Source organism: Taeniopygia guttata, chromosome 7, assembly GCF_048771995.1.
Source record: "Taeniopygia guttata chromosome 7, bTaeGut7.mat, whole genome shotgun sequence".
Taxonomy (NCBI): Eukaryota; Metazoa; Chordata; class Aves; order Passeriformes; family Estrildidae; genus Taeniopygia; species Taeniopygia guttata.
Window position 1 is genome coordinate 15,466,042 of NC_133032.1, and position 17,277 is coordinate 15,483,318.

General features: G+C 36.7%; 1 protein-coding gene across 7 annotated transcripts in view; it reads left to right on the forward strand.

Moving 5' to 3' along the window:
- MYO3B (myosin IIIB) overlaps positions 1-17,277 on the forward strand; it is a 198,072-nt gene that overhangs the window by 12,001 nt on the left and 168,794 nt on the right. For all 7 annotated transcript variants that reach the window (XR_012056978.1, XR_012056979.1, XR_012056980.1 and 4 more), the window contains exons 4-5: positions 13,753-13,936; positions 15,347-15,481. Coding sequence is in view for 4 of the 7 variants with exons in the window: in XM_072932222.1 (XP_072788323.1) it covers positions 13,753-13,936; positions 15,347-15,481 (319 nt within the window). In the remaining 3 variants the exon portion in view is untranslated. The remainder of the gene's footprint in view (positions 1-13,752; positions 13,937-15,346; positions 15,482-17,277) is intronic.

The following is a 17,277-nucleotide window of genomic DNA, read 5'->3' on the forward strand; positions in this document are numbered from 1 at the left end:
TCTCTACCAGTGACCTATTTAACTATTAAATTTGCATAATTGTCTCTTCATCTTTTGACAGTCACATTTTTTAGAGTATTTTCTTTGTGCATGTAGTGAAACTGAACCCTGTAATGGATTTTGTTTTTCTGGGAGTACCATATGGCTTCTGATTTTGTGACATTGCACTGCACTTCCTGCGCTGTACTTCCTTTCTGCAGCTTCTGCATCTGAATTAGCAAATACATCAACTGCTTTAGAATATGTCATCTGAAAGATTTTTTCTTCCTTTTTCTTCCAGATACAAGCAGTAGTTGAAGTAGTTACAGAATGAACTATGGCTTATGTCTCCTTATTTTTTCTACTCCCTTTTTATTCCTGGAACCTAGCAGGCCTGTGAATAATTTCTGAAATCACTGTAGATTTGAGGTCCTTGAAAGAGTTATTGTTCAGAGAACAAGTCCAGCAGAACATAGCTTTCCCTATCCTATCTCTGTCAGATGGGTTGGTTTTTTCCCCCCTAAAGCTAAGATACAAAATCGCAGTTTCGAAATAATTTTTCGTTTGTGGCTGACCTTTCTCAGTAGTGATGAGAGCGCAGCAGCATGGGTAGTCTGTAACATTGTTCCCTAATCCTTGCAATAGTACCTTTGCTTTGTTACAGCGTCCTTCAAAAATAGGATTGCATGCTAAACTACTAACTTCAGCAACATTCATTATTATCACATACAGCTTCTGCTAAAAGACTTGTTTAACTACGAGACACGTCTTGATTCCATTTATGTGTCTGCTTAAAGGATGGTTGTGAATTCACAACATAACAAATGTATCAAAGGTAAATGTTACCATTTAGAGATATTTTTTTTTCCCTGAGGTTTGGCCGTTTTCCAGCTAATGTTATCCTTTACAATGAACTCATAGATTGTAAGAATTTGAGCCAAATGAGAATAATAAAGTGTGTTACAGGGTAGGTGAGATTTTTCACATGAGACCTAAAGCAGTCAATTTCACGTGATTTTTCACAGAGACCTAAAGCAGTCAACTTCTCCAGAATGTGGAAAGCAATTATTTGATGGACAAACAGATTACTGTCTTCTTAGATAAATTACTTGTACTTGGTGTTTTAGAGGTACAGACATAGGTGACTTGCCCCAGAGACAGGGATGGATTATGAAGGGGGATATGAGCTGAAAAAGAGGTGTGAGTTTATTAGTTAAGATGTTTCAGGAATGATCTGAGTCTAAGTGGATGCAGATTTTTTCCCCCAATTTTCTGTTGTCTTTTTGCTTTACAAACCTTGGTAAACTGCATTGTCTTCTTATGAATGCAGTAAATAAACTCTTTTTCTAGCTGTTTGTGTTGACCTGGTTTGGGTGTTGGGTGATATCAGTACCGCCAACTAACTTGAAGGAATTTGTGCCTATAGACTTGCAATACATAGGTGGTACTGCAGTACTTTCAGTCAGCCAGCAACCCAAAATATTTCTTAGATGCTATAAAGATAGTGGAGTTGCACAGGTCAATGCAGAAACCAATAATTCTTTGTCTAAGAAGAGATATTTCTGTTGCTGAAGAGGAATCTCTCTGGAATGCTAGTTAGAAGCCCAAGGATTGCAAAGGAGTATAGTTAGAGGATATTACCACACATTTTACAAATTGGAAGAACAGAGATAGAGACAAGTGAGAATTTTGTTCTGGGTTACACACAAAAGTATTCTATCTTGATACCTTAGACTATTGCTGTACCATGCTTTCAGGAGCAGGTTTCTTCCACCTCCTGTTGCTTCCCACATGGTGATTGTCTTCACTAATGTAAAAGTTGAGCAGACTGTTAGGTCCCCATGCCTCTTTGATAACATCCCATATTAGAATTACTTGAGTTTTCATTAGTGAATTAACTGAACATATAAATATTTATTACTATCTCAGGTGTCTATTACTACAGGAAATAAATAATTCATTATAGAGAATTACCTTTATACAATTGATAACACAAGGATATAAATCAGATATGGCAATTTCCAAAATCGCAGCACAATCTATTTTTTTTGCTGAAACTCCTTCAAGTGAATATCTTGTTGATGCAACCATTGTTTTTCTAAGCTGGGTAACAAACCTTCCATTGTGTGAAGAGTAGTGATGGGCGAAAGTCCATTTACAGAAATGTGAATATAGAAAAATATATTGACAGCTGGGACAATTCAAGGAATCTATCTACAATATGTAATTTCTGTTTGACATTGGGAAGGTTTTTGTGTAAATCTTTCAGACTAAAGCATCATTTTGATTGTGGTTTTATTTGCCTTATTTGTTATGCTTCTGTAGATTGGTTGAAATAAACTTTGCACCTGCCAAAAGCTAGAGGAAAAAAAGAACAAAAGGAAAACAAGGAGGAAAAATTAAATTTTGATGACTGAGGACTGAGTAGCATTAAATAAAGGATTGGAAACTCAGTGTGACAAACACATAGTGTGTTTGAAGAGGAATGACCTAGCAAGGCAGGCCAGAAGAGTAAGGGAAGGGGATTCTTATCAGCCATTTAGAAGGAAAATCAGCCTCTCTTTTCACAAAAAGCCAGCATGCTACAGAGATCAGGAGGAGGGATTTAGAAAAGAAGAGCAAATGTGTTTCAGAGTAAATGAAACAAGAAATGAGAGACTGAGAACTCCTGGTTATAGTGAGAAGCTGAAAGAGTTTGAGATGTCAGGGAGCTTAGACTGAAGTCAAAACAAGATGTCTGTTCTTTTTATTGTTCGTTTATGTTCCTTGCAATAGCTGAAGGGGTTTTCAGAAACCCTGTTAAGTTTGTGTATATATTTATTTCACCTCACACACATATTTAAAAATACCCTTGCTGTGGAGCTGAGAGAGGATTTCAAGGCATGGAAGAAGAAGCTGCCAGCATGCTTCTGTAGCTAACTGAGCTAGTCTACAAAGTCACGTGTCTCATCAGAGAAGCCAAAATGTACCTGCTTTGAGCTTCAAGGGACACTTACAGCAAACCATGGGGCTGCCTCTGCCCTCGTACCTGGCAACAGCTGAGGAGACTTCTGAGAGGGCTGTTGCAATGGGACATTGCTGTTATGTGTATAGAGTTGTAGCTTGAGATGTCTGTGTAGGAGACACCTTTCAATACAAGGTATTACTGTTGAAAGGTAGTAGTCTGTCCAATTTGTAAATAGACCCTGAAGCATATAGAACCTGAAGAATATGCTTTCTGTACTATTTTCTAGTCAAGAGTAAGAGTTCTCCAAACTCCTGGGATTGTATTTGAAATTTAGGCTCTATTTGTAATGCTATTTTGTAAAATGAGCATCCTCATTACACCACATCACTCACACCATATAAAGATATCCTTCTTAACTGAATAATGTCAGTTTCTGTTTTGCTGATCATGCTTTTATGGTGCTTCAAACTTTGTTCTTTTAGCAGGTACTCCCTGGTTAAACAGTAAGTTAGGAGCTGGGGCTATTTGCAAAGGGTATCCTTACTAAAAGGGAAATGACCCACTGTCATATGAAGTGATAGAAAATGGCTGAAGGTGAAACATTGTTAAATATGTAATACAGTAGATCCTGTTTCATATTGTCTGTGCAATCTAATCTACTTTTAGTCTACCTTAACTGATAGTTCAGTGCTGCTTGTGGTGACATACAACTATTTTATCTATTCTCTTTTTCTGTTTTTTAAATGGTATCACAAAGTGCTTTTCTCTTTTGAGTTTTGAAACTGCAGTATTGAACACAGAGCTGTTACATAAACTGAACAGTGTGTATAAAAGAAAACTAAATAGCTGCTAATGAATTGCTAAAGGCTGATTATTCCAGCTTATAGTTACTGTACCCGGTGTATGATACAACATTCTTACCGGTCATATTTTCTCTTTGTAAATTAAGTTCAGGAATTTCTTAATTTCTGACCATCTGCAGCAACCCAAGAGTTAATCTGGGGGAGAGGCCAGTTTTGGTACTTTATTGTGTTTAAATTCTGAAAGTTCATGGGCAATTTTGTTGTTATTAAATTGTTTCTCTTCAAGATCTCAGCTCTTGGAGGCGTTAATCTCCTTCAAATCCCCTGAATCAGTAGGAATTGAAATTGATTAGTGCTCCTCAGTGTGAAATAGCTGACAGGAGCAAGCTCTGAGAATTTTTGCTCTTGACAGTATTGGCATCTATTGTTTCTCCTGGGGTACTTGTATCTTTTCACTTAACGGGATAGCTGAGTATTTTGGTGATGTGTTTTTGTATTAGTGGACATCAGGCCTAAATGTCAGTAGTGTAGACTTGTGTGATAAAGATAAATCAGATCTTTTTTATTGATGATCATGTATCAGAATGTGTAGTAAAGGTCTAAATTACTCTTCAAATGTATAAAGCCAGACATTGTACTGGATTACTATCTGAGAGCCTGTCTGTACATCCAGGGTTGCCCAATCCCAGGTGCAGAACCTGGCACTTTCCCTTGCTGAACTTTATATGATTGGTGATTGCCCAGTCCTTTGATTTGTTGACATCTCTCTGCAGGGCCTCCCTGCCTTTGAGAGAGTCAGCAGCTCTTCCCAGTTTTGTGTCATCTGCAAACTTGCTTAGTATCCCAGTCCTGCCTCTTGTCTGGGAAGACATCAAGCCAATTGCTTTGTGGTTTTGCCATGGTCTTTGTTACAGCGTTCAATGTACATGACTATAGGCCCAGAAAGCATAACCTAAATAATACATTTATAATTTATTAAACTTAATTCTATAGAGGTTTTTCTGATAACTGCTCCTTGAAGATAGCTGCTGAAATAAGTTTAAAATAATGGATTCTATCTCATATGCCTATTATTTTTGAAGTCTGTTAGAAGAGAGAAATTATGCAAATTGGTGTCACGCTAGGCTACTGCACACAATCTGGTAATGCATAACAACTAGCTCACTGATGAAAATGCTTCATCTTAGGCAAGAAGTCATTGTCAGCACTCAGAGAGATTCTTCATATCATGATTAATAGTTTATTATTTTTTTATGGATAAAAGAGGGTATCTCTTCTTATTAAAATCTGCGTTAGAATAAAACTGCTGTAAAATAAATACTGGAGAACTATGGTGATGAATTACGATTGATTGCATTATACAATTAAGGTATATTGTGAAACAATAGGAAGATCCCTTCAAAATATTAAGTAGTTATTGCTCACTCTATGTGAATGACGAAGTGGCTTTAATTCGCCAGCTCCTGCTTGTAAAAGACTTGATAAATAGATCAAGCTCAGTATCAATTAGTGTCACAACCATCTTTAGCATTAATGAAGCAAAACTGCTAGGATTGAGCCAGTTTATTTGTAGCTCCATGACTACATCTTAAGGTAGCAGATACTACACACAGTACAACTACTGTGTTGTCTAATACTGGGCATGAAACCGGTACATGGAGCGCACAGTTCTGTGCAGCACTGGCTGAAACAAGCTCTCCCTGTGAGGAAGCTATCTTGGTGCTGAAGAATTCCGATATGCTTAGCAGGACAGAAATCCAATATAAGATAAGCTGGTTTCAGAAAATAGGTCACTAATGTAAGGTTGCAGTTATTTTCTTCCAAAGTTTATACTGCATCTCTCTGTTTTCTCCTTCCTCATCCATACAACAAAGCTTATCAAACTTTCTGATTAAGACTGCGGTGAAGAGCCTCGTTTTGGTCTGTGGGTCGTCATTTTGTTGCAGCCCTTCAGCCTTCCATTTTAGCACTAACACATGCATTTTGTTTGCCCTGTTAAATTGCTACCGAAGGAGGCAGAGAAAACCTTCTCAGGTATTGATCCTTCACACATGGGGAGTGCGCCTGGTAGTCACCTGATTTGCCACCTGCAGTTTATAACTGAATGGGGTCATGGGATTATAAGATTTATTTTAGTGCCGAGTTCACAATTTAAGGTGGAACTGATGTGTTAGATGTTAGTCATTTGCTTTAGTGTATTCTGCTTGTTGGAATTCTATTTCAGTAGCTAATATAAATAGCAATTCTGCAATAGGAATACCACTGATCAGAATTGATTTTTTGAGCTGTTCTTCTTAACAGGCTTTCAGCTACTTGGATCTGGTCTTGAAAAATAATTTATGCTTAGTAATATGTAATTAATTAAATAATCATGGTAACTGACTAGGTACATTATTTTATTTAGCATTTGGTCCTTGTAGTTGAAGATATGGAACTGATTACATTTCAGTCAAATAAATGTAATGTATTGTAGTTCTGTGTGAATGATCGGGGCTTTATTTTCAGTGGTACTCAAAATTTCAATAGAAGTTTTTGTTTATTTCTCTTTAGTAGCAAGATACTTTTTACCTCACAGGATAAGATGACTCTCAAAAATACTTGGCTTACCATGTGCAGGAAATGATGTTTTACAATAATTTGATTCTCAGCAAAGCATTCAGTCTTTCATCACTCAATATAATTTTCTGTTTTAGTCACAGTTAGTTTCTTAAATACACCATGACTACCAGAAAACCTTGGAACTGTTATTTTCCATTAATAATACATTGTTTTAATTTTGCGAAAACAAAATAAAAATATGTTTTTTGCATACTGGCAAGAAGTGCAAATTTGTTGCACTAGTCATCTCTGCGAATTATGCAGATGCTTTCACCTTTTTTGTTTTTGCTTAACATTCAGTGTCAACAGTGATGTTGGGATATTTATGTTGAACCTGAGTCAAACAGTCTTGAGGTTTTGTGAGAAAGTCCTTTCTCACAGAAGACTGTATCCAGTTTTGACCAAGTAGATATCCCCCAAATAAAATGTTCCTACAGTTTTCATTTAAATCTTTGTCAGGCGAGAGGAATCAGTCCCTTCTGAGGAGTGGTATAAGTTGAATTTTGTTTTTGATACATTCTGATTGGTTGTTTTACCCATCAGCAGATACTTTCTTTTGGAGATACCAGAGAAAAGAAAGAATAAAAGTTATTATGTTGGTATCTTGGGTAAAAGATGCAGACTGATCAAATTCATTAGTTTAACTTCATGAAAAAAGTTGCTTTACCTTTCTTAGTTTTGTGAGTTACTGTCTACAAACCTTTCCATTCTAGTCAGATTTCATCTGTTGTGTATATTCAGTTAGAGAAATTCAGCTATGGAGACCAGATTAAAGCATATTGTGTCTATAAAATCCTATGTAAATGAATAGGATTGGATAATTCTAACAGAAAGAGATTTGATTGTTAATATAATACCACTGACATGAGTAAAAATTAGATATAAGAATCAAAGCACCAAGAAACTTCCTGAAGTATTAACGAATATGTACGGGAAAAATGTGGAGTGACTAGACTTTACCCCCACCTTTAAGACCTTCCTACTCTAGGAAATCCTGTTAGTTTGTTTGTTCTGTTCTTGATTCTACAGTAGATGGAGTGTTTTAATTTATCTTAAAGTGTATTCTGTGCATGTTAAGCAGATCTCTTTAAGACCATTATTACACTGTTGGCAAGTACCATTCATCTAGAAAATGGGTTGAGGTGAAGCAAACTGTTACATTTACACAGAGATTACTTGGAGCCATGGGTCTGTGGTAAGAGGGAAGCAAATTCAGAATTAATTTCTGGGAAGCAGAAGAAATCTGACTTTTATGGGAGATGCAGTTATGAAGGATCCAAGATGCAATGTTACCTGGACCCTGTGAAAGATGCAAGTTCCTCAAGAGTGCTGTGGCTTGGGAGTCACAGGCCGAAGTACTAAATAGTTCTGGAGTAAAATAACTTTGTGACTCAGCAATGGAGTCAGGAGTGCTTCCTGATGTGACACAGTCCTGCTGAAAAGGCTGAAAATGCACACCCGGTCAGAATATTGCAGGGGAGCTGGTCAGGGCCAAAGCTGTACTTTACCTTTATGCAGCCTGGATCTGTTTGCTTATCAAACTGGCTGGTCAGGATAATGTATTCACCCCTTGCCCTGAGTAGTTTGATTTATATGGACAATACAAAAATGATCAAACATGATTGGACAAAGGTTAATGTTCTCATAAATATAAGGGTCCAACAAGAGTTTACTTACAACATTTGTAGTGCAATGCATTATTATGCAATGAATCTACATGAAAACATGTAGTGGATTGTCTGGACTAGGCACATACCTCTTTCCTACTATACATTTTCCAGGATAATAATTGAGAGTTTTCTGGTTTAGATTCCAATCTTTGATCCAAAAATTTGAGTTAAGATTATGATCTTACAAGTACCTTTAATTCAGTACTGATTTAGGAGTAGTGGTGTGAAATTTTTACCATTTGACTAGAGTGTTCTTTGTTCTCATTATTTCTAGAGAACTAGGTGACATTTAGATTTCTGTGCCATGATGGTCAGTAGCTGGCTTTGTAGTCAGGTTATTATGGTCGATACTAGGAATGTAGTTGTGATTCATACTGTGATGAACTGGAAACATAGACAAGACAAGGGAGCAAATAATCAGAGCTGGCATCCAGACACAATCCATTGCCACTGGATATCACTCAGCTCTGGCCCTGTGGCTAATACTGCAAGTCTAAAAGCCTAGAGTATCTAGTCCATCCATATAAAGGAACCAAAAGAAAAGAAAATAATGAAGATACTCCTGAATTTAAAGAACTTCATGTAGACAAAGAGAGTGTATGTAAGCACAAATAATAAAAACTTTAAGTTAGAATATGTGGAAAGAGAGAACATGTTTCCCACTTATGTTCTCTCTGTTTCCAATTTGAACACCCAGAGTTAATTTCATGGCTTGTATATTCAAGTTGAGACTTGTTCTGTGAACTGAATTTAGCTAGAGTGTTCTCAGGGATCTACCTTTCATCTATAAATAACAGCAGTTCTATTGTGGTTGCCTTGTTTTGTCCCTTATGTTTGCCAAGTGAAAATATGTGATCAGCTAAAGTATGGCTCTTTTTTGTTTGTAAGTTTTATAGCATCAATAATAGCTTTTGAACATGCTTTTATCCTTCTCATTCATCTTCTTCTATCACTTTTATCTCAAAAAAAACTATCCACAGCACATTCTGCAGTCTCTCTCTCTGGGTCCAACTGAGAACAGTTACAGGATGGTGTCTTGATAGATTTTTTTGGTATGCTTCATTTCAAGATATTGACATTCTCTTTGTTTTAACCTAGCCAGTGAGAAAGAGCAGGAGGAGAGTAGCAGAGGATGTTGTTCTGACTATTGATTTTCTTGTGCCTTTTGTTGGTTCACTAATTCCTCTAACAATTGCTTCTGGGGTAGCTGTCTGTGTGTGACCACTACTAGCCAGCAGAATAGGGTCTGTCATGGCTAGGTGAGGCCATAGCTGATAATGTCATTTTTACCTTCTGAATTCTTCTACCAAGGAGTTACAATTTAGTGTGGGACCAATACGGAGTTCTCTACAAATAGTGAACTACCTTGCTTTTGAATACTTCATTCTTACTCTTCCACAGTGTTTGTAAATGCCAGAAGTGCATAAGCCAGCTGTTTCACAAGACATACAAGAGGGCTAAGACAAATGGAGCATTGCAGAAAGGAGCTTTGTTCATGAATTATTTGTATGGAAGCAATATTTTCACTGCTTTCACTGGTATGGGCTGGTGTTGGTATCATGTCCCTACCAGCTATAAGAGAACTCAAAACTGGTTAGTAATGTGTATTGTTAGAAAGCACCAGGATGAAGTGAGACTCTAATTCTAAAATCTCTACAGACAATGCATCTTGCTGTAAGGTAGAAGAGGGTGCATTTTGGAATGTAGAAGGGAATCACTGTTGTGTAGGAGTTGAGTGAGGTGGTAGTGAAAATAGAACAATAATTGTAAAGCTGTTTCTCCGGCTTATGAGTCCCTTTTCTTCCAATAATTTTTGAGGAAGAGAGCTAATAAATTAGGGAAGAGAGCTAATAATTGATAGATAATAATTGAGGAAGAGAGATAATAAATTTCTGAGGAAAAGTTGCTGATTTTATTCCAGTTGTAATTATTTCATTTACAATATCTGCATGTTCTATATGAGTTTGGATATTTTTGTTTTGTTTTCACAACCTAGGCGAGTATCACAGTAGAACTTCTGGGACACCAGGTATTTTTCCATATGGCTTTTCTGAGACTGTTTAGAGCCGTGGAAAACAGTCAAAAGGCTGTGGTTCACAGATGGAAAAGTGATTTCTGCACTGTCTGTAACCTATACTTCTTTTATGATATCTTATAGGACATACATAATACATGTAGTCTGTTTATCCTGGGGATACTGTTAAGGGATGATAATATGCAGTCATTGATTATAATGATGATTTTCGAGACAAATATTTTCTTTCAAAGTATAAAAATATTGCTTGCACATTTGTCTGACTGCCATTTAAGTTAGTCTACCATCCCTCTGATTTAATTTGTTCTGACAGTAAAGGTTTACAAATAGAAGAAGTCAGGTATTATGAGAGACTAATGAAATTTACTTTGATGGGGAGTATCTCTTTTTGTGGATAAAAGAAAGAAACTGTGTCAGTGGCTGAAGCCTATGAATAAATATTTGTCTTGGTTGGTCAGATTTTTCAATATTTAAGTTACTATCTCTTAGAGGAAACTATCATGCTCTTTGTCCCTATTACAGCCTCAGAGCAGCTTGATTAGACTCCATCAGTTGGCCTTGTGCTTTCATTCTGTCTTTTCTCAAGTATGCAAAACAGGGTAGAGTGCTAGGGGTATGATCATGGCATGTAGTCATGCCTCAAATTGCATAAATATGTACAGTCCCAAATAGCTTTCTGAAATGTGTTCCCTAGCCAGTAGAGTTAATTGCATGCCAGTAGAGTTTTCAGCATCTGGTGTTGTCTGTTTTGCTTGCCTACAAGAAACAAATTTAACCACTAAGAAGTTTTCTCCAACTGATGGCAGAAATATTTGTAATTAGTAGGTCTCTAATATGTTGAGGCTTCTTCTGGGGAGAGTACTGCTAAGTTTTTACAGCTAGAAGCCACTCTCTGTACATCATTTCAAAGCCCAGAGATGTGTGAGGCATTACGTGAAGGGAGTAAGAGAAGTTTCTTCTTAAATAAATTTCAGCTGCAGTATTTTAGTGTTAAGATCTTCTGAATGTGTGGCTGTTGCAGAAGTGGTTGGGTTCATACATAACTTTTCACTGTATAAATTAAAAGTGAATGGCAGCCTTTGTTAAAACAAGGATGTTTTAATTTCTGAAGCTTAACAAATCAGGAAATAGAAAAAGAAAGGCACAAACTTACTTCACAACCTCAGCCATTCCCCATAATATTTACATTTTGTGGTGGTTTCAGGTTTTTTAAATCCAGATTTTACATTATTGAAGATATAGCAGATACTGTTCTTTTGTTATTTTGAACTGTAAAATAATGACTTATGTTGTAGGAATGCAATGATGTCATAGATGCAAAAGGTACTTTTACTGATGACAGGTGTAGAACCTTATTTAGATAGGCATTACTTGACTTCAAGAGGAGTTTGTTTTGGTTTAAACAGAAGAGGTTTATCGTACAAATTTCACATCTCTGATTCCATGTAATGCATAAATATTCCATCTGTAAATGCTGCCATGTTATCACAATGCACAGAAATGCTCGCAAAAGATTTTTTTTCCCAGTCATCCGTCATGACTCCATCTGTAAAAATTTTTCATTACATTTTATTTTGCCAACATTGTCTTCTGGTACAAAGAAATGTTAATGTAAATGCAATGTTTGAAGTGAAATGTTTGTAAATGAAATTAAATGTTTGGATATACGATTTTAAGGGTTATAATTTTCAGTACAAGAGCAGGCAATGGCATCAGATTTTTTTTTTTAAGAAAAAATGTATTTATCCACAACAATTGCTTAGAGGGACACATCATAATATTGTGTTGGTACAAAGAGTGCTATGCATCATTTTCTGGCAAATCTGTGTGATAGGGTAGTTGTTATAGTGACAGAGAACTTAATGTCAATCTGTCGTTGTTTTCCTTGTAAGGTTGTATCAAAGCTATTTCCAGACTATTCTCCTCTCTTTCTTTACCCGTGAATATCTCTAGCATTTTACTTAAAGCATTAAAACCACGTGTTCAATACGTTGTTGTGTTGGTTTTTGTTGTGAGGTGCAACTGTTCCCATGTTTGTATCCTCCACCACACCCACCCTGCAAACCTTCTTCTTGAGGTTGGCTTATCAGGAGTTCCATATCTGTAGCTGCTGTTTCAGTGCATGTAGTACAGTCTGTTCACTGATTTCAGAGAAGTCTTTCACCTCACCTCCTTCTCTGTTGATGTACTAAGTTTATGTGTTCAGCATACTGTTCTTTATTTGCAGCATGCTGAATTGGATCAAGTATTGAAGAAGTGTCCTAATAACATACATTATTATAGCAGAAAATTATATTGACTCTGTTTTTTTTTTTGTTTTGTTTTGTTTTGTTTTTTTTTTTTGCCTTCTTTTGGTGAATAGACCAAAGCAATTTCATACATTATTTAGTACCAGCTTTGGTGCAAATACAGGTTTACCAAGGAGGGAAATAAAGGTTTTCTCTGGTAATCACTGATGTTAGAAATGGTGAAAAGGTAAGACAGCAAGTTTTTAAAATTATTATATCTGGAACTATCAGGTATGCTTAGAAAGAAATGGCTCAAACCTTAAAGTGTAAATGAATGTTTGAGGTACTTGTTGATCCATCTCCAAAAATTGGGAACTTTTGCAGTCAAATGATGATGTTGTCTTCAGTTGCCTTTGTAACAATCACACTCCTATGATCACACACTTGGACTTTACATCTCCTGGTTAAGCATACAGATAGCTAATATACCTACTGACAGCCACCAAATGGGCAAAAAATTTTCTTTCTCAGAGCAACCATCAACCAGTGAGCTTCCCTAATAATGATTAATATGGGAAAGTTAATACCATCTTAAATGTCATCTTTCCTTTCTATAATTCCAGTTCAGGATGATGTATCTTCTCACTACTTAACATGAAATCCTAAAATGGTATTGTCATTTTCCTAATCACCAGAACTTACCATATATGTAATTTCAGAGTGAAAAGGAACCCTTTGCATAGGCTGCAATGGTCCGTTTGCTGCAGGATCCATTCAGGAGTGTCTGGGGAAGCAAGTCCCCTCACATGAAGATCTTCTGGAGGTGTTCAGCCAGTGTGACAGACCATAAAACACTCTGGCTGGAATGCAGAGAGAGAGCCAAGTGCAGTTGTTGAGAAACAACTGCAACAGGTTGTTGCAGGTACATCACCCCAGTGATGTACCTGTTGCTCATTTTCAAGTTGGCTTGTATTTTGATACCAACCAGCCCAGTCTTAACTTTTGTTAGCTGTATGTAGCCCTGTTGTATATATATCAGATATAATGAGGCTATACCTACTGAATGCCTGTCTGGCAATCTCCAGGGAGCATTACACATATTTATGGGAAAACCCTGATATATCTTTTTAAAACCAGAAATAAGACCTCACTTCATGAGCTGTGTTAATTTAGTTGTGTAAAATGTCTGTTAAGAGTGTGCAGTAGAGGGAGGGGTAGATTTTGTTAGAACTTGTTAAAATGTGTTTGGAATGGTGCTGTGTATGGGACAATGTTTGAAGCAAATAATACACTTAAGTAAGGAAAGAGAAGCAGTCTCCAGTGTTTTCTTTCCATTGAGTGATCTTACTTTCCTGTCTGATTTTCTTTTCTGAATCCATCTGTATTTCTTCTTAAATTAGGACAATATTTGATTTCTTTATCATAAAATGCCTTTTTTAGTACCGAGTTACTTAGGGCTTCCCACTGTATGCATATCTGCTTTATTTTCCAGGAAGCCATTGTATGGATTGTTTCAATATAATTCCAGTATGATTGGACTAGAATCATTAGCTGATCCCTCAGATACCTGGGAAATTATAGAGACTATTGGGAAAGGCACTTATGGTAAAGTCTACAAGGTTGCTAATAAGAAAGATGGAAGCTTGGCAGCAGTAAAGATTCTGGATCCTGTCAGTGTAAGTAAAAAAATCTTAAACTGTAACTTCAATGCTAATTTAAAAGAATTCTTGGAGTTGAAATGTAAATCAAATGTGTAAGATATTGAGAACATCCAGAAGGGAGCAATTTTTCAGAATGCATTAAGAGAAGGGATTAAGTACCAGCAACTGAATGGCAACTTAGAATTTCATAATCTTATTTGGGGACAGTATTTGCCTAGTTTCTGTTTTAGGTCTATGTAATTCTTCTGCTACAAATTTAGTTATCTTTGCTTGGAGCATGCAAATTATGAGAAGGCACAGAGGCATTCCTCATAGGGCCTCCTGTAGCAGGGAAAATACAAGATGCTGTTAGATTTAATGTTCTTTTTTTATTCTGTGTACTCCCTAAAGAATTACTTTTCCCATCATATAAACACTGTGAATTTTAGGATATTTTAGAGTTACCTTTTATAAGCAGATAATAATGTGTGGCAATAATTAAGATAAAAAGAGAAGAGCACATCCCAGATCCTCTGAGGTAGTTCTGCGCCAGCTCTGGTTTTAGTGGATATTAAATGTCTAGCTTCCCATGAGAACCAAGGCCCTAGTTTTCAATGGAAAATTTTACTGGTTCAGGCTGGATCAAGCTGGAATTTGATCATGACAGCTGGGCTAAAATATTTACTAAAAAATGTTATGTTTCTGTCATCAACTACTACTGAAATTAATCATGGTTTTCTCTTGTATGGATGGATCTGAAGAAAGCACAGGCTTACATTTTCTAATAGCCAAGTCTGTGCAGAAATGAGGAAACTTTGAGCACTTAAGCACTGTTCTGAGTTGTGGCCTGTGTGCTGGTATAAACATTATTCTGTAATTGTCACAGAATTCTTTCATTAACAAATACCTAGTAACCTTTTCTTATTTTTACAGGTGGTTGTTTTGTCTTTCATTGTTTCTGATGCATATCTTTGGTCACAAGAATGTATTTGGTTTTATTGATGGCCCCTTTGACGCTTAGTGAAATGGTTCTCTGTTTAGTCCTATCTGATGACCATAGAAAAAGGAATAAGTCAAAGGTTCATGTGTTTACATTAGCTCACATGTTAAAAACATGCATGATTTAAAACAGATTAAAACAGGCTAAATTTCTCACTTAGACAACTGAGCAGAGTTAGGTATAATTTTTAATTTTCTTGTTAAGTATATTGTGTACTGAAAGAATTCTTGAAGAACAACTGTGTGATTTACACAGGTTTCACTTTTTTGTGTGTAAGAAGAACACAAGTGGGACAATTCTGTATGCATTAAATGTCCAGTATATTGTGCTTTCAGCTGCATTAAAATAAAACTAAAAGTACAAGCTAAGAAAAAATTAGTTCTTTTTATCTGTGAGAGTTTGTTCTTGCTTTATTTAGAGTCACTGTCTTTGTGTTTTTTATTTAGGATGTAGATGAAGAAATTGAAGCTGAATATAATATTTTGCAGTTTCTTCCCAATCATCCTAATGTTGTTAGATTTTATGGGATGTTTTACAAAGCAGATCAATATGTGGGAGGACAGCTCTGGCTAGTACTTGAGGTAAAAACATTTTGACAATATTACATCTTACCTTAGTATATGTGGTTGGATTTTTGTTTGTAATTGCTAAAAAAGTCACAGGCTTTCATGATTTTCTGATAGATGATATGTTGTAGCCTGCTGTTGAAAATCACATCCAAACTTCAAAATTTGTTTGATAGGAAATGATCTTGCATTTAATTTCTGTTTGGATTGCTACATTCTGCCTCCAAAATAGGCAGCTCTCTCCTTTTTCTTTTTTTTTTTTTTTTTCTTGTTAGAGGAAACATTAGATAAGACATTAATTTAAACTTTTTGGAGAACTCAAGCATTTGAGAGGAATGCAAAAGATAATGAAGTAGTGGCATCGAGGGCAGTTAACAAATAAGCTGCTTACTGCAAAAGTGAACAGAGAAAGTCTAATGGGAAAGTCTGCTTTATAGTAATTTTAAACTAGGGGCTGCTTGTTTTTGGAAACCTAGCAACAGAAATGCCTCCTATTCACTTTTCTTGTTCAGTGCCAATCAGTACTCTTACAATGTCAAATGTATTTTGGTGGTCTTGTTTCCACCAAAGTTAAGTGACCGCCAAATGTGGTTGTAAAATGAGGATTTCTTTCTAGGCTTAATTGATGCAGAACTCTGCACAGGCAGTTACTGATCTGATGAGCAGTAACAAATCATTCAAGCATTAATTTCTTTCATAACTAGAATGGTAAAAGCTAGGATTCACTTTTTAATTATTGATTGTTTTAAAAATTCCACTCCCCATTCTTGAATGATGACTAGAATCAGAATAGGGAGTCTTTATTTCCACTACAAGTTCTGGAATCTGAAGAGAACATCTAACTTAGATGTACTGGAGCAGTATGTAGCTTGAATGACAACTTTTGAATGTATTTCCTCTCAAATTTCAGTAACTGCTGAAAAGTGACCTTAGTATTTTTGATTTGGTGTTGGGTTTTTTTTGTATGCATGCTGTCTTTGTGTTGAGTTTGGGCTTGGTTTCCTCTGTGTTTTTTAATAAAAGATTCTTGTCTTTGAAGATTCATTAAGTGCCAAATGAGAGAATTTTATGGAACAAAATCATCATATACTCTGAAATAAAACTGAATGTAGAATTTGAATAAGATGTGTGGAATTGCGTTTTAATATGTTTTATTACGTTTTCATTCTGTCATGGTACCCCCATATTGTATTGTTTTCTCCCTGAGTTTTCCCGCCTTCCCTCATGTGTCAGTCTCCCCAGAATATGCTGAGTTGTTCCCCTGTCCCCTCCCAGGTGCCTTGTCCGTCACTCAGTGTCCCTTCCCCACCTCTAGAAGCTTCCATCCAGGGTGCCGAGTGATTGGATGAGGGCCTGGGGCCCTTCCCCTGTCCATCCCTCACTGGATTCCACACATGTCAATCCCCACAAGAGCCCCTCCTTTATGTTTCCCCATTGGCTGATTGGTTCCCATCCCTCTCCCTATATAACATGTTGCCAGCAGCCCTCAGTTGCTCTTGTTGGCTGGCTTCCTTTGCATGCTGTTAGACCCTCAGGATCTCAATAAACAGAGGCGTTTTGCCCCCAACAAGTGCCTCTCCTATTCACCGTTGGAATCAGCAGCGACCTCAGAACCCATGAAGCACTCTCCAAAGCCCCTCGGGGCCCAGTGGGGAGTGCTTCCACATGCCCTACTCACCCCACAGGAGAGCTACCCAGGGCTGAGGATATCTGGGACAGTGGTCTGGGGCGGGGATGCGGCAAAGATGTATGTGTGTGTACTTTATCAATTAAGTATGTGCATATCAAATGGCTTTTGGTGCACGTAATCC